The sequence below is a fragment of the Acomys minous genome (genome assembly GCF_964271855.1).
Source record: "Acomys minous genome assembly, chromosome: 10".
Classification (NCBI taxonomy): domain Eukaryota; kingdom Metazoa; phylum Chordata; class Mammalia; order Rodentia; family Muridae; genus Acomys; species Acomys minous.
The window spans coordinates 24,974,409-24,998,493 of record NC_140491.1 but is presented as its reverse complement, the minus strand read 5'-3'; the positions used below and the strand labels follow the sequence as shown (position 1 = coordinate 24,998,493).

The window sequence follows — 24,085 nt, the reverse complement described above, 5'->3', positions numbered from 1 at the left end:
GAAGACAAACCCCTTTCACAGATAAACTCCTCAAAAAAAAGGAAACTAACAACTGGGAAAATGTCCCCCCCCCCACCACCCCAATAGTTATCAGAAATGTGAGTTACAATCTGTGCAGTTTACACTCGGCTTATCACACTTCAGGGGTAGCAAAAAGCATCACAGGCCTTCTGATGGACCGCAGATCTTTCAAAACCTTTGAAAATGGTATCTCATGACTAATAACCCCACTGGGGGTAAATATCTGAAGTGCAAAGAAAAGTTAAGTGCACACATAACCCTAGTGTAAAAACTAAAATGGTGTGTGTGTGTGTGTGTGTGTGTGTGTGTGTGTGTGTGTGTGTGTGTACGGGGCTGGTGGAGAGGGGCACAGGTGAACACGCAGAGAGAGGAGGAAGAAGACAAGTCGAGGGGTATGTGCTGTTTTCTCCTAATTGCATCCAACAGCTGACCACTCCCAGAACAAATTAGAGCTCTGCCACCTGGACCCACTTTTCCTGCCTACCCCAGCACTGCAAGAAAATACCCACCCACTAAGGGGAATACATTTGTTCAGAAGGCTGGGCTCATGCAGAGGCCCCCAATGTCAGGAAGGAGCTGGCAGTTTCTGAAAACTAAAAGGCCAGAGTGACTGCAGTCCCACAAGGCAGGACAGGATGGCTGGAGCCAGACTCAGAAGTGAGCAGAAGCCAGCACAGGGCTGGGGATAGGTCTCATGCAGCCAGCTAATGTTCACCGAGCATCCAGTGATATGTTTACTGAGAGCTCAATAAATTCTAGCTCTTAATAAGTACCACTCCAGGCTTTGGGGATACAGTACTATAAAGTTAAATGAATAAAATCAGCAAAGCCCTTCCAGGAGGATGCTTAGATTCTGAGACAGGAAATGGACAAATACCATACAGGCATTATCCTTTTTTTAAAAAAAAAAATTACATACAATCTAATTATAAATTAGGCACCACAAGAAACGAGCAATAACTAATAATACAATTAGAATGATTATATTTTACTACGATAAAACTACCAGCATCCTACTCTTGTGTTTCAGGACCATTATTTAGGAAAAAACAAGGATTACTTTACATAAGCAATGTTCAGCGCCATACCAATAAATGTGACAGCTGTGATGGCTAACAGGCGGGTAGCTTATACAGCGTGGATACTTTGGATAATGGGATGGTTTGTGTCCTGGGTGGAATAGATCAGGAAGACACAGGATTTTATCACACTCTGAACAACACACAACCTAAAAGTTTATGAATCATTTATATATGACATTTCCAATTAGAAGTTTGAGATCATGGGCTACTGAAACCACAGAAAGTCAAACACCAGAGAAGGGGTACCACCATAATATTAGGGTGCATGAAATGAAGAAAAGATGAAGGAAGGAGAGTGGGGTGATGGCCTGAAGAGATGAAATCTGAACAAAGATTGGAGGGAGATGAAAAATAAACCACCCAATAGAATGGTTTAAAGGGAAATACAGGCACACCTGGGGCAGGAGACTGCTCTGCGAGTCTCAGGAACAGCGGAGAGGCCAAATGGTATAACCACCAGAGTCTTTGCTACATGTGTTGAAGGCCCAGCTGAGCCATGATCTAGGTGAGTGGCAGTCTCAGCTGGGGGAAGATGGTTCGGCCAAGAGAAAGGGACAGATATGACACACACTTCTCACAGTTTCAATTTCTATGTGAATGAACGAGCCCGCAGAAAGACTGGGCAACCCTGTTGCTGTATTATGGACTTGAAAAGCTGTCATTTCCAAAGTCAGGGGAACTTGACTTGGCTAGAATGTCATTTCTGCTCAGTTTTATCTCCATGCACAAGTTGTATTTGGGGTGGCACTTTAAAAAAAAAAAAAGTAAGACAGTGTCAGTAAGCCTGGAACATCACCCCCAACATGTCTCGCTCAATTACCCTCCAGATGCTTATGTCCAAATCTCATTAGGCTGAGCTTCTGGGTCAGCCAATTCCTAAGAGGATATTAAAGCATGTACAGCCTCCTCTTCCCCCTCATGCAGACCCTACGAAGAGAGCCCTTGGCTCAACTAATATACCTGTCATTGTTTATCAGTAGCAACATCAAATTGAGATACTGTAAAGCCATGGACCAGGAACTTAGAGGTTCCTGCTAGAGAAAGATCAAATATAAATAGACTATCACATCATCTTTGGGGGTCCCAGAGTCAACTAAGAAAGAAATAAAGGAAAGGCAGAGATCCAGGTCAGACACCTAAGCAGACCTGGGAGTCCCATGCAGGAAGACACATCCCCACCCAAGCGAACTCATCCACGTAAGTCAGTGGAAAAGACACAAATGAAAAAGGCCCTAGAAGAAAAGCTGGTGGCCAAAGGGGACACTGCTCTCTAATTTTCCAGAAGCAGGCACATGGATTTACTTACTTGGAGTAATTGGTTAAGAAAGACTAAAGTCTGGAAAGAAGCCACTTTTATTTTCTTCTGAAGTACACACAGTACTACCTCACCAATGTCTGAAGGAGACAGGTTTCACATAAAATTCCAGAGGACAGCAGGGAGGACAATGCAGAGAAGAGTATGAGTCCACACACAGCTCATGGCTAGGGACGAAGCCTTTGTGCACCTCAGGACATGCTGTTGAAGACATCGGCATTTTAAAATGAGTAGGCCATATAAACTTTATCACAACTTTTTAATAGGGTGAAAGTTACTCCAATGGCACTAGTCATAGTAGGCAAAAGGGATGATCAAAACTGAAATAATAAACTGCTAGGAAAAAAATAAGAATACCACCCCACATTTCAGTATCTATAGGATGAAGCCTAAATGTTCTGGGGGGGGAATCAACTTAACTGTATTTATTAAGAAGTAAGAATCAATGACCACTTCCCTTTGGTGGGGAGGCATGGTAGCACTCAAAGAAAGAATAGGAAGGCTACCAAGATGAGACTTGATAGGCTGTGACCATATGGTAGGGGAGGAGGTCCTCTTCCGTCAGAGACCTACGCGATAGGAACGGGGTAAAAGAGGGGACGGGAGAGAGGAACAGGAAGAGACAAGCAAGGGGATAAAAAATTGAAATGCAATCTGAATAAATTAATTAAAAAAGAAGTAAGAGTCAAATTGAAATAGATACAGCTCAAGAGTTACAAAAAGAAATGAAACTTCTAAAATTAGAAAGTATTTACTAAAACTAGACTCCATCAGGCTAGTTGGGGAGGTGTGGGATTGGAATTAGAAAACAGAGGCAGGAGGATCACAAGGTCAAGGCCAAGCTGAGCAGCAGCATAGCTGTGTTGATTTGGATGAGAATGGCCCCTAAAGGCTCATAAGTTTGAATACTTGAACCCAGTGGGTGGAACTGTTTGGGAAGAATTAGGAGGTGTGGCCTTGCTAGAGGAGGAGGCGTGTCCCTGGGGATTGACTTTTCCACTTCAAAAGATTTGTGCCATTCCCAGTCATCTGTCTTTGCCTCCTGCTTGGAATTAAGATGTGGGTCCTCAGCTATTCCTAGTGCCAGCATTTGCTTCACCATCGTGGACTCTGACCCACGGAACTGCAGCCCAATTCTACACCTTCTCCCATAGGCTGCCTTCATCATGGTGTTTTGTTACAAGCAGTAGAAACATGACTAAGGCAGAAGACAATTTAAAACCAGCCTGGGCCACAAAGGGAGACAATGTCTCAAAAGAAGAAGAAGAAGAAGAAGAAAAAAAGCCTGATTAAAAGGTGTTAACTTTTCAAAGTTATCTGTGTCACTGGGGTTGTTAGGGTCAGAGCTGAGGCCCTGGCAGCCCCAACAAGCTCAGCGTGGCCACTCTCTTCTCAGTACTCCAACTAAACAGACAAGTATTGGCAATAAAGACAGAGAAAGGAGATTTATTCAGTGTGACCATATGGGAAGGAAGGGAAAGTGATCGCCGCCACTCCCCCCCCCCCCACCCAAAGTACAGCTTTGGGTCCTGACATGAGATTTGGTTTTAAACAGAGGGCAGGACATATGCGTAACTGATCAGTCCTGGTCAAGGTGTGGTTCTGCCTACCATTGACCCTTCTCTGTCTGCCCCGGGCTCTACTGCAAGGTACCTTACAAGTTACCAGGAAGTGTGCATCTTTTCCTGGGAGAGAAATTCCTCCTCTGAAGACGCCAGGCTTCAGCCTTTTCCTTCTCCCAGCTTGAGACTCCTGGGGAAATTCCAGTTTCTTTGGGTCCATTGTTTCAATAGTTTGAGGCCAAAGAGAGGGACACAAGGCTTATCCAGTACCTTCCTGCCCGCAGGACGGTTACACTCCAGGAACCAGCAAAGGCCAGCTGATCCCGCTGAACAGCAAAGACACGGCAGCCTACACAGAGCAGTTTCCCTGTGTGTCTGTCTCCAGGTTTGAAAGGACAGACGCCATGTGCTGTGGAGATAGATGGCTTAGCAGAAGGGTGGAGACCCGAATTTAGACCCTCTTCGTGCAGGTAAGAGCCAGACACTGCACGCATCCCTGACTCCAGCGCCAGAGAGGCAGAGACAGGTTCTCTTGAGGGCTCACTGGCCAGGCAGTCTAGCCCAAATAGCAAGCTCTAGGTTCAGTTTGAGAGTCTGTTTCAGAAAATTAGGTGGAGAAAGACAGAGGAGGACTCCCAATATGGACCTCTGGCCTCCACACATATACTCACAAGATACGAACACACACACACACACACACACACGCGCGCGCGCACACACACACACACACGCACACGCACACACAAATCAAATATAAAGCCTTAATATAGGCCAGTAATTTGGATGTCTGAGGAAAAAATGAACTACAATTCTGGAACTCTAAACTGAAGTGTTTTCACTTTTGCTATACTTCAAAGAAATCAAAACAAAGAAGCCTAAAATTATAAAGGATGCACTGTGAGCCTGATTTATATCAGAAACACTAATTTTGGAACTTCAATTAACTCATAATAAAAGCACAATCTAAGTCTTGGCCATACATCAAAAGATTGGCCAATGAGTGTTTTACATTCCTTGATTAAAAGGAGCTTTTTTTAAACTGTAGGAAACACTACAATAAGAGCACGCATGGAGAGATGCCTCTGATGGGTGAAATTTTCAAGTCACAAATTTTCCCAAGTATCACACCCTTCCTCAAAAGTTGAAACATATTAAGAGAACAAGTGCAATTAATAAGCTTGGGCTCAGCATAGAAGGAGCATCTGAAAAAGATACAAGCAAACAGTTGACTTTCCCTTGAATCTATGTAAACATCTATAACTTGTTTTGCCTCAAATGTGAGCCTTGATCTGACTTCTGTAGATACAGTCGAGCTGCCTTATCCACGGACTCTGCATTGCTGTATTTAACCAGCTGTGGATCAAATGATAATAGAATAGAATTCATTTCAAAATAAAGGGCGGGGCAAAGGCTTGAAAGGGCAACCCAATGAGTGTGTTGTTGGAAAGGGGCAAGTCTCTTTGGTTTCGTCCCCTGCTCTTCTATACATTTCACACGTTCCCTAGTAATGTTTTCTTTTCTTTTTCATGTGTATTGAGGCATATGTGGTAGTGTGTGTGTGCATGTAAATGCACACGTGCACATGTCGAAGCCAGCAGCCACTATCTGCTATCTTTTCTGGCTCATTTTGCTCGTCATTTTTTTGAGACTGGGTCTCTTAGTGAATCTGAAGCTCATTGATTTGGCAGATGAGGTTAAGGAATCTGGCTGTTCCCCCCCCCCCCCCATCCCCAATGCTTGGGTTACAAACACGTGTCTTGTTTTCAGCTGAGTTCTGAGGATCTGAACTCAAGTCCTCCTGCTTGCACGGCAGGCATGTCACCGAATGAGCCATCCTCTGAGTCCTCAGTGATTGTTAAAAAGATTCAGTAGAATGGGGTGGGCTGGGGTGGTAATCAGCTTGTGAGCCTTTCGGAAAGCTGGTAGCTAACTCAGCCCATGCGCTCAGCCAGACAGCACCAGGCTCACACCAGGAAAGAAGGCTTTGCAGAACTGGAATGTCAGTGCCGGGAATCAGACAAACCAGGTTACAATCTGGTTCACTTTCTAAGAATAGAATTGGAGGCTTAGCATCTCTTAGCTGCGCAGGGTTATGCAGAGAACAGAGGAAGAATGGAAACAGTGTAGCAAATGGGGACCCTTAAAGTGACATATCTTTGTCCCAACCCTAAAGCCCGCAAGTGTGATTTGTGGAACTTTGAGTTACGCATCCCGAGATGAATGCATCCTGGGATAGCGGGGGGGGGGGGGGGGCCTATAGAGAGGAGAGTGACCCCACACACGGCCACTTAGCACCATTAGACTGGAGGAAGCAGGAGCATTCTCCCCTCTGGCCTTAGGAGGGACCAAAGCTGTGCTTATGCCTTGATTTTAGACTTTTGGCTTCTGATTGGGATAGACTTTTTCTAGCAATGGTGTAAGTGTCCCAGAATGTGACCATTTGTTACTGTCACCCTGCAAAGCTCATATTGGAGGGTCACATACATGCTTCTCTTGTTTCTGGGATTCCCCTAAACTTGTGATTAGCCAATACAAATTATAAACACTCTTACGCTATTTGATAAACAAATAAATACCAATGAGTGTTACTATCACGTGTTGCTCTAAATGTTTATAATTATTTACTTAATACTTACATACTGTGACCCTCCTCCCGCCCCCCAGGTAGATCCTGTGGTCAACTGTCATCTTCCAGACTAAGTAACTTGGTCACCTAGTAACGCTAGGAGGCTGATCCAGGACACAGGTCTTTACCATCACTCAGAGCATCACTAGACCACTTTGCCATCACTAGACCCCTGGACACACAGTGGAGTTCTGCCCTCTCTGTGCATGTTCATCCTGCTGGGCAGCCCTGACCTGGTACTGCCCTATGCACACCACACTTTCCTCCAGGGGCTCAAGGCCATTTCCCTGACAGGCTGGCTTCATCCTGCAGCTGCTGAGGGGCCTCCCATGTTTACACACACACACACACTAATCTGCTTCCTACAGGGGCTGGAGGAAAGTCCTGAGGCATTCCAGGACAGGGCTCCACAGAGCAGGAAGCACCACTTCTAGAGTCTTTTGAAGGGCTTTTCCTGCTGCTTGCTACTTGCCACAGAAGGACGGGGTCACCTATCAACCAGAGAGGAGGCCTTGTGCACAAGAAAACAAGCAATCGGTGGCAGTTTGGAGGCACAGACACAGTAGAACTGAGGGCCTTGTCATACCCTGACACACCCATTGCCCATCCAAGACAGACACGCACATATGCACACACATGTGTGCACACACACTAGGGACCGTGCAAGTACAGCTTGAGTGAAACATTGTTATTAACAGAGGCATCGGTCGGAGGCCATGAAGACTGGCAAGGTAGCCTTACAGGCGAAAGCACTTGCCGCCAGACCTGACAAGCTGTGTTCGATTCCCCAGGACTCATGTGGTGGAAACAGAAGAACAACGCCTGCAAGCTGTCCTCTGATCTCCATACGTGAGTTCTGGAAGGAATGCATGTGTAGGCAACACACACACACACACACACACACACACACACACACACACACACGTAAACGTAAAAAAAAAAACCTCTCTCTCAGTGTGGTCTTTAGGCTGTCAGTACAAGGGACGTTGCATAAGTCTCGTGCTTTTTGACTCTCACTCTCCTCGTGAACCTCAAAGGCTGCAGCAAGCTACTTGGCTAGCTGCAGGCCCTGAGCAACAATCTATCAGTGCTCTGTCCTCAACTTCCGCTTCTGTAGAATAAGACGCTACGAGGACCCGAGTTCAGACTACCCAACTTGTCTAAGCCTGTAAGGTTGCTGGAAAGAAAGGAGGAAGAGGAGGTACAGGCCGCCCAGCATAGGCACTGACACAAGGAGGAAGGAACAAGGCACATCAGTTGTTTTGCCGGAGGTGAGCTTACTTTTGTCGAAGCCCAGTGCCAGCTTGGGTCACATGATCTGTAGAGGACAATGACTACTTTGTGTGAATTAGGTGAGACCACACAGGTTCTGTTATCTAGTGGTACTTAGACGCTAGTACAGGCACACCTGTTGGGCTGTCCACCTGGCCAGCAACTTTCCTGGAGCCACCTCTTTCTGCTTCTGCAGTTGTGGTGGCAGCAATGGGTCACAGCAGCCAGGCCCACTCAATACCACCCTGGCCATGGTTATTGAGAGGGTCTGACCTTGATTGGCTTCCCTGGGGGTTTAGAATTAAAGGGATGGAAGAAAAAGAGCTGCCGGCCTCTCCCCAGGAAGCTAATCTGAAACCTGTGACATGGGCAAATAAATTCTATACGACGAAGACCATGGGAGTTGAGTGTGGCAGCAAAAAAAGTCGGTCTGGAAAGAGGCAGGAGATGCTAAGGCCTCCAGTTCTGACGGGAGGAAGAGGGAATCTCACTGGACAGCAAGGCCAATCGCAAGCCTCACTGAGTGCAGTGCCACAACCCTCCGTCCTGCTGTTCAACTCTCTCGGTCACCTCAGCCAATAAGTCTATTTAACTACAAGATAGAAGCGTCTAGACACTCTAAGGTCCTGAGAAGATCCCCAAATCCATAGGAACCCAACCTCACTCACCCTCATGCTCCAGGTCTACTTCCTAGCCAATGCCATGCCCACATGTACCAAATCCCAGGGGCAAATCAGGTTAGTCTGGAAATAGGTCAACCATTCTAAAATCTAATTAAAGAATATCCTAAAGCAGGGTGAACAATTATTACAATATTTCATAAAGCTAAAAGCAGACATGTCGCTTGTTTGCTTTTTGTTTTGTTTTGTTTATGGCTTTGCTTTGTTTACATCCTCAGAATGGCTCTGGGTCTTACCTTAGAGCAAATTAATTGTTGACACATAAAATTGGAAGAGGCACTATTTAACACTCACAGTACACAGCCTGCAATGTCCACTTTTCACATGCACAGGCTATCACTTTTCAACTTGACGCGTGGTTATTTTCATGCTTTTGTTTTTAAAATTCTAGCTGTTGTTCTTTTCGTCTTTTTGGTTGTTGTTTTTGTTGTAAAACCTAACCCATAGTTACTCTAAGAGCACTACATTAAAGTAAAAGGAAAAAGAAATTACCCACAGGAAACCAAGGATTACCGGAGAAATAACTAGTCCGAGAGACAAAGGTCTCTCAGTTTGCCCCTTTTCTAGCAACTTGAACGCGTGTTCTTTCTGACTCAGTTTCTGAACCTGTAAAGAGACATAATTATAACTGACACTCCACCTCCGCCATCACCTACCTCCAACCAAAAGTCGTGAGGGATTTCAGCGAGTTAGCAGGTAGCAAAGCAAGCCTTAGGGATTGATTACTGGCCAGGGTGGTAAAGAACAAAGAAGCGGAGGAAACCCAAGAGCCTGATAGATGGCGACATCCTTGTGAGGAGGGAAGGACTATCCAGGGTCACAGTAAGTCCTGGATCCTGGCGCCCACTCTGCTACTGGGAAGCCTGCCAACCAGACACAGCCAGGCCACCCTGGGAAGTCACAGAACTGCTTCCAACAGGGCAGTTCTGTGTAGAGTGTTCCCAAGGGAGCAGCAGCAAGGGCATTTTAATGATGCCCTTAATGTTCCCATGTCCTCTCCCTGCATCAACTTAAACACATTTGGCTAACTTTTCATCTCAGATAATAAAGCTAAAAGCCAACTGCAATTATTGACTCTTCCTGGTGCCAATCGGGCACGGTTTTAAACATAGGCTTTACACATAACATCTCATGTAAGCCCCACAAATAAAAGCTACAAAGCAGGCTGTGATTGCAGCCAGATTCCATCTACGCGAAGAAGTAAAGATCTGAAAGTTAAAAATGTGACCTTGATCATCTCTGCAAGACATTATAAAAGTTAAGATATGAACATAGGCTTTTGGACACCAAATTGCATGCCTCTCCCCCCCACCCCCCCACCCCACCCCCCCACCCCCCGCCCACAGCCTTACTTTCCACTTCATTATCTGTTCGTAGTTATCTCTCTAGACCACTGTAGGAGCATCCACCTCCATGTGATCCCCCCTCCCAGTACTGACCAGACTCTTCCTCAAACCCAATTCCACTTAGATCCAAGCTCACAACACCCAACCGGGTCACCAGACAAAGCTGGGAAGTTCAACAAATGCTTCTCCAATGGATGCTGCCTGTTCTTCCTTCTTTCCAGCATTGACTCATGTTGACCTTGGCCGAACTACTCCATGAACACCCCGCCGTACCCACTGTGGGGAATCTCAGTATGAGTAGGTCCCCATAAGCTCATATATTTGAATGCGTAATCATCAGAGAGTGGCGCTGCATGAGAAGGTTTAGGAGGTGTGGCTTGGTGGGGATAAGTGTGGCCTTGTTGGAGGAAGTGTGTCACTGAGGGGGAGGGGCTTTGAGGTTTCAAAAGCCCACGCCAGGCCCAATGGCTCTCTCTTCCTGCTGCCTGTGATCCCAGATACAGAACTCGCAGCTACTCCTCCAGCACCATGTCTGACTTTGTGCCCCTGTGCTTCTTGCCGTGGTCACAGTGGACTAAAGCTCTGGAACTGTAAGCCAGCCCCAGTGAAATGCTTTCTTTTATAATAGTTGCCTTGGTTATGGTGTGTCTTCACAGCAACAGAACACTGACTGAGACACCCACTGTCTTTGCTCCTCCCCGATTCATAAGCTGAGCTCCGATACGTTGATGTTTGGAGATGGGGACTTTGAGGGATCACTAGGCTCAGATGGAGCATATATGTAGACCCCTCATAATAAGCTTTGTGCCTGGTTGAGAGAGGGGGGGGAGATCACTGCGTGTCTGATTGTCTGTATCTCTGAGCATACACCATGGAAAGAACATGCAAGCACCCAGCAAGGAAACAGCTGCTTGCAACCCAGGCTGGAGGGCCTATCTGAGACACAATATTTCAGACTTCCCAGCCCTCAGCACAGTGACTCCCAAGGTGGCACACAGCTCTCTCTTCTCAATGAGCCCTAAGTTAGCATGCAGGCTCACATCCTCATTGACTCCAAGCCAGGAAGATGTTTGTGAGATAGCCATCTCAGGTTCAAGGACACAGTGTAGCACGGCTCAGGTACCTGTATTCTTGATCTATTCATCCTATTCTCTTTTATAAAGAAGTAAAACTGTGTCTCACATCCCAGCTGAACAAGGACATGCCATCTCAGCCCTCTTCAGGATACAACACAAGCTTCATGCAAGAATGTCAAACGGCAAACTCAGAAAACTATTTTGGTTGGCTATGGATGAGACACATAGCAAGAAAAGAGCGAGCAGGCTCCAATGGCCTTCCTCTACCATTCCTCTGTCTACGGTAAACTCTATTCAAAGACCCTATACACTTTCAGACAGATAATGCCATCTGTCTTAGGGTTTCTATTGCTGCAATGAAGCACCAAGTTGTGAAGAAAAGGGTTTCTTTGGCTTCCACTTCCACTTCATAGTCCCTCACTGTGGGAAGTCAGGGGAGGAACTCAAACAGGGCAGGAACTTGAAGGCAGGAGCTGATGCCGAGGCCATGGATGGGTGCTGCTTACTGGCTTGCTCCTCACGACCTGCACAGCCTGCCTTTTTATAAAGCCCAGGACCAGCAGCCCAGGGATGGCACCACAATGGGCTGAGCCCTCCCCAGTCAATCACTAATTTTAAAAATGCCTTATAACCAAATCTTACTAAGGCTGTAATTGTCTCAACTGAGGTTCCCTTCTTTCGGATAACTCCAGCTGTGTCAATGTTGACACTAAAACTAGCCAGCATACCATCTAGCAACATATTATACTTGTCTCAAATTTTTCTATTTAGGCTAAAAATCTAAGGCACCCCATGATTTGGTGCCTAATGTATGGGCCCCAGGTGAAAGCCATGACAACTCCATTCACGTCCTAGGTGATATAGAGCACTTAGGAACACTCACAGACCATTATGAAACCTCATAATTGGCTGGAACAGTATAAAAGAAACCAGAATGAGAGAAGAAAATCAAAACCCTTAAGTGTCAACTGTCAAATTCAACATTAGGTTCTGAAGGCACGCTATTAATTTTCCCCTTCAAAGAGAAAACTATTTTGCTTTGCTCTGCTGCTACAACTCAGGGAGCACGTCTCACTTCACTAGGACAAGCCCAAGCTACAAGGTAGGCTAACTCTCTCAGAATGTTCAGGTTTACACCCTCCAGACAGCTCTTTTCTAAGCTAACAGTGTTGCCCAGGGAGCTCAAACCTTTCAAATACATCCTCAGCTAGCCTGGCTTTGCATATGCATTGCTTTATAAAGTACAAAGAGTCTTCCTATGAGATCCAGAGGGAGCAACATAGCACAGTGTGTGGAAAGAGATGATAGAGTTAGCTACTTGTAGGCTATGCCTTAGACCACCCAAGGGTAGCTTCAACTCTTCTGAATTCACTCTAAGTTCATACAAAACAGCTGCATTCAAAACCAACCAGATTATAAGCTTTGTGCATACTTTTTGTTAAAGATAATTAGGGGCTGGGGAGATGATGGTTCAGTTGGGAAGTATCTGCCACACGAGCATAAGGAGACTGGATTGCCAGCAGCCATGTACAAGACGGGTGTGATAGCATGCATGTATACAACTGGTGGAAAACAATAAAAGAAAATATCCAACACACACACACACACACACACACACACACACACACACACACACACGTACCTTCACCCATTTGCAAATGTGCATATGTGTGCATTATAAATACAGTAAGAGTTACCTGTTTCTACATAGTAGTTACCTGTTTCTACAGTAACACTCATAGTAAGTCTATAAAAACAACAACAACAACAACAACAACAACAACAAAACAGAACAGCTATTCCAAACCGATAATACGTAACAACACTAACAACTAAGCCCTCCTGTTTGCTCCTTTCATTGCTTGGAATTCCAGCTTTATCCTTTTAAGCAGTGACAGATACAATGTTAGTTCAGTGACACTAAAGTCCCAGATTGACTTATATCTTAGAATTGAAATTTAAACAGAAACCTAACAAGAGCCCTTCAGACTGCTTCAAGGTCCTCTAACAGACAACAAAAATGTCTATAAACATGCATTTTACTAGGGCTATAAATGTGCCTGTTCTCCTTTTATTTTTACTGCTGTGATAAAGTATTCTAGGGGTGGGGCGGCAGGGCGGGGGTAGGGGTTGGGGGAGGAGGCAACATGAGGCGGGAAGGGTTCATTTGGCTTGAAATTTCAGATAATGGTCCAGCATTTGAGGGTAGTCAAGGTGGAATCTCAAGCGGCTAGTGACATGACATCCACCAGCAAGAACAGGAAATCTATGCACCCAAAGCGCCTACTGGCTTACTGCCTTTGCTCTCTTGACTGGCTTTCTTCGCTAGCCTACAAATAAGGGCCCCTGTCCACCTTCAAGGTGGGTCTTCCATTCCACCTCAATGAAGGCAGTGAAGACAGCTTTCCCCACAGACATGGCCATGCCCGCAGGCCAAGCTGATCTAGGCAATCCCTCATTCTTGGTTGTGGCAAATTGGCATTTAAAACTTAACAAGTCAGGGCTGAAGAGATGGTTCAGTGGTCAAGAACAATGGCTGCTCTTGCAGATAACCCCGCACACACATGGTGGCTCACACTGTGTGTAACTCCAAGTTCCAGAAGATTTGGTACCCTCCCGTAGACATACACACAGGCCAAACACCAATGGGCATCAAATAATAATAAAATATTTTAAAATAATTAACCAACAAAACCCCATAATTGTAAACAAGTGATGAGGCTCAGTAGAAGCTCTCTGTCCTCTCACTCCCCCCTCCTCCTCTCTCTCTTACACACACACACACACACACACACACACACACACACACACACCTCTTAGAACATTAGCCAAGACCATCTAAGCCTCTCCTCATTTGATTGTCTTGCCCTTCTACTTTCATCTTTTGGACCTGCCACAAATTATATAACCGATGACAGTAGTCGAATCTCTGTAGCTCAAAGACAAGCTTAGGAGCGGTGTAAATTAAGTTCATAAGAATACAGGGCACACTGCTGATTCTTCCCATGGGCCACTGTCCTCTTCACTGGACTGTCCCTGTGATCACACACACCAGGGAACGTCCAGATTAAAGAATTACAAGAATGTCAAAGAAACATCAACGATGTCTACAGAGAACAATAGCCCTGACCACAAATGACCCTCTACCCGGAAGTGACCAACCATCCTTTCCTCATCCTAAACTTAGTACTGAGACAGTTAATGATGGAGGCAGGTCTGGATGTGTCTGTCCTTGTTAAACTTGCTTTTGGTGGTGGGCAGAAGAGAAAGTCTTAAGTGATACAACCAACACAGCTCCTGGGTAATTATCGACCCCTCATTCCACGACAATGAACTTGAAGTTTTGCCCTAGTTTTCACTGTCCTTGTGTGTATGCCTTGGAACACTGCATTACTCCAGGCAGAACAAACAAGATAAACTGGTAAAGCAACCAAGCAAAAAGATTTGATTTTGTTTCTCACCCAGCTTAACCAGACACACATCTTCCTAAATTCTATATAAATATTTCTTGTTCCTGTAGAGTCAATGCTCTCGAACCTCATACTGTACAGAGCTGAATGTCTTCTGTGGGGACTATGATGTGGTCATTAAGTTACCAAGAGCAGCAATTCAATCCTTTCCATGGTCAACACTCACCTAGCGGGAAGTCATTTGGCTGGACCACGTTGAGGAAGATGTTCACCATTTGGTAGAGAGGCCCAACAATCCCGGCATCGAAGGTATCTTGGGTCTCATATTCTGCGATCGGCAATTCATAGTTCAAAGCCCCAGGAGGTTTTGTTGGCACAGGCTGATCTCCTGAAGCAGTATTTCCACACAGCACCAGTAGCAACAGGGCACTGAATACAACAACAGCCATAGCCACCCTGATCCCCCAAGCATGAGGCAGTTTCTTGACACTCAAGAGATATGGGCTTTTCTTTTCTGGACCAGTGGGATCTTCTGCCTCCTGGCTGGTGACAAGGGCAGCAGAAGAATGGTCTCCAGGGAGGTCATTCACTCAAAGCACCATCCCTGGTAGGGCGAGAAAGAGCACTGGTTACTCAGAGACACCCTTGCCTGCCCCAGGAGCCCACCCCAGAAAAGGTGGTAGGGCCTAGAGTTAAACGCTTAGGCCTAATTGGGGTGAGTGGAAACCAAGCACACAGCCTGCTCCAGAGCTGCAGGTAGGGACTAGCAGAAAGCTCCTTCCTGGCAAATGGAACGATTCAGAACACAGCAGTTTCCAGGGTCCAGAAACACCAGGCAGGGTTCAGGAAGCTGTTTGTCCTAGGAAATGGACACTCACCGAGCACTTGCTGTAGCCCAGGTGCCATCCTACTTACTTTAAAAGAATAATCTCACTTTATAGATGAGGGAAGGTATGCAGAAGGAATTTTAGCAGCCTGCACTAGTTACCAGGCAGTCACGGTAGGGCCAGAATCCAACTCAGTGTTTTCATTTCAGAGTCCAAGCTCTAACTAGGACAGCAGCAGGCAGGGCTGGTGCTCCAGGCTCACCCTCTCTCAAGCTCCCCTTGGTGCCACAGAGGCCCAGAGCCACGGAATAGAGCTCAGCTTTTCTAAGGTCCTGCCGTCCTTCTTGCTCTGAAGGTACAGCTTCCTTACATCCTGTTTGCTAAGAGATCACATTCCAGATGCCCACGCCCATCACCGGGGCACCTAACCCAAGCCTGAAGGAGCATAGCCTCAAGGTCACAGACAAACAGAAATTGAAATCCGCTTTTCTAATCAGCTCATCAGGTCATCCTAAGAGACCCTCCCATTCCAAGTCACAGACCTATGGAGGCACTCAGGAAGTGAGAGAGAGAGCCAAAAAAAAAGGTCTCTTGGCCACCTTTGAAGAGATGATGAGAAACAGGAACCCTAATGTCGTTCACTACTGTCTTGTTTGGTAGGGAGCAGGGAACAGCAGTGATGGGGGCAACATAGGCTCTTTCTACGCTGGCAGAGGCATCTCTACTCAGCAGGTAAATATAAGAAATAAAGAACCCTGCAGGGTGATGGTAGTGCCACATGTCTTTAATCCCAGCACTCAGGAGGCAGAGGCAGAGGCAGAGGCAGGTGAATCTAAGTTCAAGGCCAGCCTGGTCTACAAAGTGAATTCCAGGACAGCCAGGGCTACACAGAGAAACCCTGTCTTAAAACAAAAAAACAAAACAAAAAAAAAAAAAAAACAAAAGAGAGAGAGAGAGAGAGAGAGAGAAATAAAGAACCTCAAAGAGCCAACTTCCTAGACCATTTTTTTGAATAGTAAATAAATCAGCCAGCAACCTAGAATGCACAGCTCACCAGCATTGCGGCCTTGTCTCTGAGCACACGACACACAGCTTTGCACTGTACATGCCGTCATGCCATGGAACACGAGTGAGCACTGCCAAGCTTGCCTCCATTCAGATTTCAGACTGCCGCACTTAGATTCATACAAAGAGTTCTGCTCTCACAGAAACACGATGGATTAATTACAGAGCACAAGGAATCTGTTCCTAGTCATCATTCTGTGGCATGTTTCAAATTAGTGTATCTTTGGGTTGTACTGTGTTAAACAAACAAGCACACTCACCTTGCTGGCATGCACGATTGTTTTAAGTAAGTGGTAAATTATAGAGATGCTTTAAAATTATCGTCTATCATCGGTAAATGTTGGATTTGTGTATCTGTATTTCCAGATTTTTGTTAAAAAGTTCTCTAGGGAAAGGAGTTGAAGTGTCTTGGTCTAGAACACAGGCTTTTTTTTTTTTTTTTTTTTTTTTGTGCTAGACAGATGCTAACTTTCAGGGTAAATACAAAGTTGCCCTAAAATTCACACTGGGAAGGATGGGACATGGAGACAATCAAGAACTGCGTACATCCTAAGTTATGCTGAGAGAAGCTCAGGAAGGTGGCAGGGAAAAAATGAAGGACAGGACTCACCTTCAAATTTAAAACAAGTGCACATTAACACCAGACAGGAGGTAGGATTCCTTGGGCAGTCTGGACTAGGAAGTGACTTCCTGTCTAGTCTCTTCAGATATGGCTTCCTTCCACAGCTCCCACCTTGCTCCAATTACTTCTGTACAGAGTTACAAAAGAATGGCTCTGAAGTCTGCCTCCAGCAACCCAAGGCTGCCTGGTCTCCAGGTGGCTCCTGGGAGCAAGCTCTCTTACAGCCATCATGTGTCCTGTGACCCAGATGGTGGCTCCCAAGGGCTCCCTCTGCTCCTCCCTTCAACAACACAGTCACAACACACACACACACACACACACACACACACACACACACACACACACACACACCTCAGCCAGTTCTTTGCTAAAAGGCCTCAGGGCTAGACAGATTAAATGCTCAGGTACTGAGAAAAGGCACACTTCTTGGTAATGTGACCAAGCCACAGGCACAGATAGGATCTCCTCTAAAGGTATGAATAAACAAGTTTCCAGGATCATATCATCTGCGAATAGGGATAATTTGCCTTCCTCCTTTCCCATTTGGATCCCCTTAATCTCCTTTTGTTGTCGTATGGCTCTGGCTAGAACTTCAAGAACTATACTGAAGAGAGATGGTGAGAGTGTGCAGCCTTGTCTGGTCCCTAATTTTAGAGAAATTTCCTTGAGTTTCTCTTCTGCTGGTGAGGATGTGGAGAAAGGGGAACACTCATTCATTGCTGGTGGGAGTGCAAACTTGTACAACCACTTTGGAAATCAATCTGGCACTTTCTCAGAAAACTGGGAATAGGGCTACCTCAAGACCCAGCTATTCAACTCCTTAGAATATACCCAAAAGATGCTCCACCACACAACAAGGACATATGCTCAACCATGTTCATAGCAGCCTTATTCATAATAGCCAGAACCTGGAAATAGCCTAGATGTCCCCCAGTCAAAGAATGGATAAAGAAACTGTGGTACAGTTTCACTATGGAATACTACTCATCTATTAAAAACAAGGAAATCTGAGATTTGCAGGCAAATGGATGGAACTGGAAATGATGATCCTGAGTGAGTTAACCCAGACCCAGAAAGATACACATGGCATATACTCTCTTATAATTGGACACTAGCCCAATAGAGATGTCCCCAGAAACTTTTCACTTAGCCGGAGATTAGGATAGATACTGAGACTTCTTATTGGGACTCTAGGTGAGGGAAGTAATGAAGAATGGGGAAATAGAAGGATCCAGAGGGTCCTAGAAACCTACAAGAAGACAATTAAGGCTGGCGCATCTGGACCAAGTAGGGTCAGCTCAAATTACTGTACCAACCAAGGACAATGCATGCAGTAAACCTAGAACCCCTATCCAGATCTAGCCAAATGGACAGCACATTCTCCACAGCTGTGTGGAGAGCAGGGACTGACTCAGACATGAACTCTGGTGCCCCCTATTAGACCACTTCCCCTTGGTAGGTAGACCTGGTGAGGAAGAGTAGGTAGGCTACCAAGAAGAGACCTGATAGGCTGTGATCTTATAGACCTAGGGAAGGGGAACAGGATGGAGGAAGGAGGGAGGAGGAATGGGAAGATACAAGTGAGGGGACAACAATTGAGATGTAATATGAATAAATTACTTAAATAAAAATTAAAAAAAATAAAATAAAACAAGATTCCAGGTGCCCTCTGTGGAATCAAACAGAGGAAATCCCAAAGGAAAGAGACACCTTTGCTCACAGGGCAGAGATGGAGGCAGTCAAGTGGGAGTCAACATAGACATTTCTTTACATTCCCCTGCAGAAAGGGCAGGTCCCTCTCCGATACTAAAATTTAAGAAAATATCAAAGTTCTTAAGAGTTAAGAAGCAGGCAATTAATGAAACAAATTAAAAAGAAAGATTTTTTTTTCCTCCTCAGCTTTAGTAGATATGAAAACCCCAGGGAGAGGCCGATCTCTAAGTTCAAGGCCAGCCTGGTCTGCAGATAGAGGACATCCAGGGCTACACAGAGAAACCGTGTTTCAAAATGCAACAACAACAACAAAATGTGGGGGGAGCTTTTAGGACCCATTCATGTGCCAAGAGCTGCTACTAAGAGCAGCTCAAAGAGCACAAAATGACCTATCTCTCTTTAAAACATTCTTGGGGTATGGAGAGATGGCTCAGCAGTTAGGAGCACCTGTTGACTCGTTGGTTTTGCAGAAGGGCCTGGGTTCAGCTCCCAGCACCCACATGGTGGCTCACGGCCACTCCAAACTCCACTTCCATGTGATGCTGTGTCTTTAGGCCTCCACAGGCACCAGGCACAAACATGGTGTATATACTAAGATGCAGGCAAAGCATTCACACTCATAAAATTTTTTTAATTAAGAAAAAAATGGGTGTTTATTTAAAATACCGATGGCCAAATCTAACTACTTCGATGGGGTTTATTAAACTTCATTTTAAGTTTTTTTTATTTATTGTGGGCCAGGGTGACATGAACTGTGGAATCTAAGTAAGAGAACAACTTTTGGGAGTTTTGGAGGTTGGTTCTCTCCTCCTACTGTGGGTTCTGGGATTGAGATCATAACTTTAACAAATATTTGCTTTCCCCTACATTGAGCCACCTTGCTGACCCTAATAGCATCTTAACCAGCATCCCTGAAGGTAGCAAAAGGTTGGAACACTATTCTTAGTGTTTGAGACAGGGTCTCTCTGTGTAGCCTTGGCTGTCTCAGACTCACTCTATAGACCAGGCTGGCCTCGAACTCAGAGTGATCTGCCTGCCTCTGCCTCCCAAGTGCTGGGATTAAAGACGTGTGCCACCACGTGAAATGCTATTCTTAGAATATCTTTCTACCCTATTCCTGCCACTTTCCAAGAATAATACAGGCTTCTGGATACAGCTTCAAGACCAAGGTGAAAACACCCCTTTCCCGTTGCTTTGGCCTGATCTGTCCCCAGACACAGTGGGAATTGCATGGGATATTGACTCCTCCGGGTATCCCAAGGGCCTGGCACACAGGAGATACCCAATACAGGATTGCTGAAATAAGACATGGCGGAGGCTAGCACAAGGTCGTCATCTTTACCTCTTCCAATGCTGAGTCAAGCATCTTCCTGTTGGCAGTCTTACACCACTGGGAAGGACAGATCCTAGCCTACCTCTAGGACTGCGTGTGGCTGCTTCCTCCAAATCAGGCTCAAGCTATCTCTTCACTTTCACCCAAGATGGGACTACTGATCCGCCATTTGGAGTGGGAACAGGCACCAGGCACAACCACGGTGTATATACTTGTATATACAAGCGCTGGAATCTGCTTTCTCCAGGTCGTTCCCCTTAAACTGCTAATAGTTGGTAAAGTCTGCCTGGCCGTTTTCTTGGATAATGGGGCACATTATTGGTTTCCACCCCAAATACACTATATTCAAAGGGGGAAAGGAGCCCACTAAAGTTAAAAAAATACCTTACATGATTCTGTGACTGAAGTCTGGGCAGCTACATTTCCTCAACCACTGCTTTTAAAAGAAAACAGGGTGACCCACTAGCTTCCTTTTCATTTGATGAGAAGTGCTCACTTTTTTTTCTTTTTCTTTCTTTCTTTCTTTCTTTCTTTCTTTTTTTTTTTTCCTATTTTTTTTTAATGAGGGTCCCTGTGGTAGATGTAAGTTTCTGTCTTCTGGGCTGCTGCTTTGGGGAGGAAGGGACATTTGACTTCAGAGCCCACCTTTATGAGTCCTGTGGGGAGCAGCCCTACCTCTCATTGTGAGGCCAGCAGGGGTGCCCCAAATAGATCCTGGGAGTGGGCCAGTCTAGACTGGTCAGGTCCCTTCTCTTGGGCCTGAGCCTGGAACATATACAAAGCTGAGTGGCTTCCAATTCATTCTAGAAACAAAGATGGCAGTACAACAGCCATATCCAAGATCTGCCATGCCCACCACAGGTATGTATCAATGAAGGGGCCTGTCAACTGTCTTGTGTTGCTAAGACTGGCTATGCAACCCTTCTGCCACTTCCTCTAAGTCACTGTCCCCTTCCCCCCAACATCTGCTTGTTACATTCATGCTGGCTTAGTATCATTTGCAACAACATTTCCTGGTCATTAAAAACCAGGAGGTGGTCCTTGACCCCTGAAAAGACCTAGTTCTCTTAAATTGTAAACAAAATCAACCATACATTAAATGTTTTTATTCTTTAAGATTTATTTTATAAGTATTTTGCCTTCATGCATATTTACGTGCAGCAAATGCCACCTGTTGCCATGGATTCCCAGCCAACTGAAGGCTGGGAGTTGACCCTGAGTCCTCTAGGGCAGCAACTAGTGCTCCTAACCACTGGGGCAATTCTCTAGCTTATGGTGTTGTTATTTTCAACCCATCCTTTGATCTGCTTGTTTACTTCATTGAACTAGAACAGAGAGAAACAGTTCAACATAGAAATCATAAGGAAGTCCATAAAAATTTATGGAACAGTTAAAAGAAGAAATAAAATAAAATAAAATAAAGGCCCTGCTTAACTAGCAAAAATCCCAAGTTTTCAAACAGGGCCAGGTCTCTGGTTCCGCTTACTAATCAGTCCTATGTCAAAGCCAGTTTGCATTCCTTCTCATCTATGAAGTGGGCTTTTGCATGGACTTGGAAGGTTAACATGCTAACAGGTAACGAATTTGGCACAACGTGTGCTTTCCATAAGGTTCTAATGCTCCAGGTTACCCACCAGGAACCCCCTAGGCTTATGCAGACAGATACCAGCTTTGCGGTGATTCAAAGAGGTAAATTCACAAATGAATAAAAAAAAAAAAATCACCCAAGTCGAATCGTATGAATTTGCCAATATTCAATTATCAATCAAAAAAAGTTTCTATATGGTTCAATGCAACTCATTGTTCAAGTTGTTTGGGTCTCCAGTGGGGGGTGGGGGAGGAGCAGAGGGGCCTGCAAGGACCTCAATCTTTCATTCGCTTAACAAAGGCTAGCAACCACCCACAAGAAGCAGAGCAAACCATTTTCTCAGCCGCTCCGGAGATAAGAAAGTCCACAAGAGAACAAGAGAACAACAGAGCGAGACTCTCTGAGCAAGCAGGAGCTGCAGAAAGCGCGGGCACCTTTCCTCCGCTGCTTTTACCTCCAAACTGCCGCCAGACCGAGTGCCCTCCCGCCCTCGTTCTCTCCTTTTCAGGGGCCTCTTCTGGGCAGCCGGGACACAAAAGAACCGGCTGGGAGGCGGAGCGAAGCTGGGAGCCTCCAGGAGTCTCCAGTCGCTGGGGGAGGGAGTCGTCCCTGAGACCCGCCGCCCGGAGCGCCAGCGCGGCATTTCCCCTCCGAGTCCCCGGTGGGGCACCGGTTGAGGGTTGGAACTGAGCTCCCCCCACAGTCCCTCTCCGACCCGCTCTCGGAAACTCAGCCCGAGCCACAATCTTCCAGTAGCCAGGAAGCTCTGGTCCGTTCACATTCCCCTTTGTTGTCCCTGGTCCCCGCATTCTGTCAAGGTATGCTCAGAGCGTCCCTGGTCTCCATCTCTAGGAAAGTCTGAGCGCCGGGCGTCACGGACTTCCAGCCCGGGTGCGTGCGCTCCGCAACGGCCGCTGGGAAGCGGTTTGCTCTTGCAGCCGCCTCTCCCTCCCGCTCCGGGCAGTAACACTGTGCACTTTAGGTAACAGACAGTAGCTGGGAGTCCCGCGTCCCCTGGGCCTGTCCTGGGGCTCTTCCTTACCACAGAAGAGTTCGAAGCCCTGCCCGAAAGCGAGCTGGTAGCCTGCGAGTCCGCCTCCTCCTGCCCTCGTAGCCGGAACCAAGAGACCTCCAACCCCTCCACCGGATGGAAGGAGCAGCAAAGCGAAGCCGGCCACTACCGCGGGGGAAAGTTTGCACGCTCCACCTGGTCTTTCCAGACCTCAGGATCGCCCAGTGCCGGGACCCAGACCACGATGCAACCCCACCAGCTCCGGGATGGCAAACTAGGTTCCCGCCACCTGCTGCGGATGTAGGGGGAGGAGTTGGTTGACCTCCTTCACTCCCCATCCCTGCCCTGGGTGTTCTAGAAGAGGGTGCGCTCAGCCCCGCGCCGGGTCCGGAGATACTCACCGCTCTTTTCCAGCTCCCGCCACGGCCTCAGAGCCTCCTAGCCCCTCGCCTCCAGGCTGGGCTCCCTCCCCCTTGTTCATGAATTATTTAAAGTCCGCCCCGGGGTTCTATAGGGGTGGTTGAGTGAGATCCCGCCCCTCTGCCTGCCCCAGGTTGGCTAAGGGTGCTAGAGGCAGGGCTAGGGGATCCTAGTACTCTGAGAACCTGCTGGCGTCCTCCAGGGTACCCAGGCAAAGATCTGCGGATGGGGCTAAGGGAATTCACCGATCTTTGAGAAACAAACTTACGGGTGGCTGAACTTGAGGCCTGGTGCCAGGGTCTCTCCACAAGGCTCAGTAATTTAAAGATTACTAAGCCTAGGGCTCTGAGCGCTCTCTGATTGGACCTTCTGAGCGGCTTGGCCACAATGCCCTGGGGACACTCGGGACATAGCATTTATTTCCCGCTGAAATCCCTGCTCAGCCCCAGATCACCCTTCTCCATCACCTAATCCTAAATCGCTCCTTAGAAGACAGCTAGCTGTCGCCTCCACACACTCTGTCGCCTCACACACATTGGCGCCTGGTGCATTTTTAAAGAAAAGACAAATCCACAATCTTGGATTCAACCAAAGAGGCTTGGGAAATAGACTTGGGGAAGAGTAGCATCGTTGGGACGTTTCTACCACCGAAAGATTCTCTGTGATTGTGGATGGGGTTGGATAGGTGGATGGACAGACAGAAGAAAGAATGGGAAGATGAGAGAAACATGGGTATGTGGACAAATGATCTTTTAAAAGATTTGTGTGTATGAATGCTTGCATGAATGTGTACCACTGTGACCATGGAAGTCAAAAGAAGGTGCTGGCGCCACTGTAACTGGAGTGACAAATGGTTGTGGGCCACCATGTGGGTGCAAAGAATTGAACTCAGGCCCTTTGCAAAAAACAACCAAGGCTCTTAACTACTCACTCCAATAATCCTCTCAGCTCAAAATCTAGCTTAAAGTGAGGGTAGGAAAAGGGGAGGTGAAAACTTCTTAAAGTTGAAATTGACCTTGAATGTGCATATTGTCTAGAAATGGGAGCTCAGAAAGTCCCCTGGAAAATCACACACACACACACACACACACACACACACACACACACACACACAC

At 46.4% G+C, this 24,085-nt stretch overlaps 1 protein-coding gene across 10 annotated transcripts in view; it reads right to left on the bottom strand.

The window, feature by feature from the left end:
* The window catches only part of PROM1 (prominin 1), a gene marked incomplete at its 3' end in the record, with an annotated part of 98,722 nt that extends 74,884 nt beyond the window's left edge, over positions 1-23,838 (bottom strand). For 2 of the 10 annotated variants that reach the window (XM_084798291.1, XM_084798299.1), the window contains exons 1-2: positions 22,952-23,838; positions 14,617-14,994 (exon numbers count right to left, since the gene is read on the bottom strand). In XM_084798291.1, the coding sequence (XP_084654417.1) occupies positions 14,617-14,839 (223 nt within the window). In that variant the 5' untranslated portion in view covers positions 14,840-14,994; positions 22,952-23,838. Of the gene's footprint in view, positions 1-14,616; positions 14,995-16,892; positions 17,032-21,992; positions 22,381-22,580; positions 22,932-22,951 lie in introns of those variants that run through there. The other 8 variants (XM_084798294.1, XM_084798295.1, XM_084798296.1 and 5 more) reach the window with 8 other exon arrangements.
* Between the last annotated feature and the right edge of the window lie 247 nt (positions 23,839-24,085).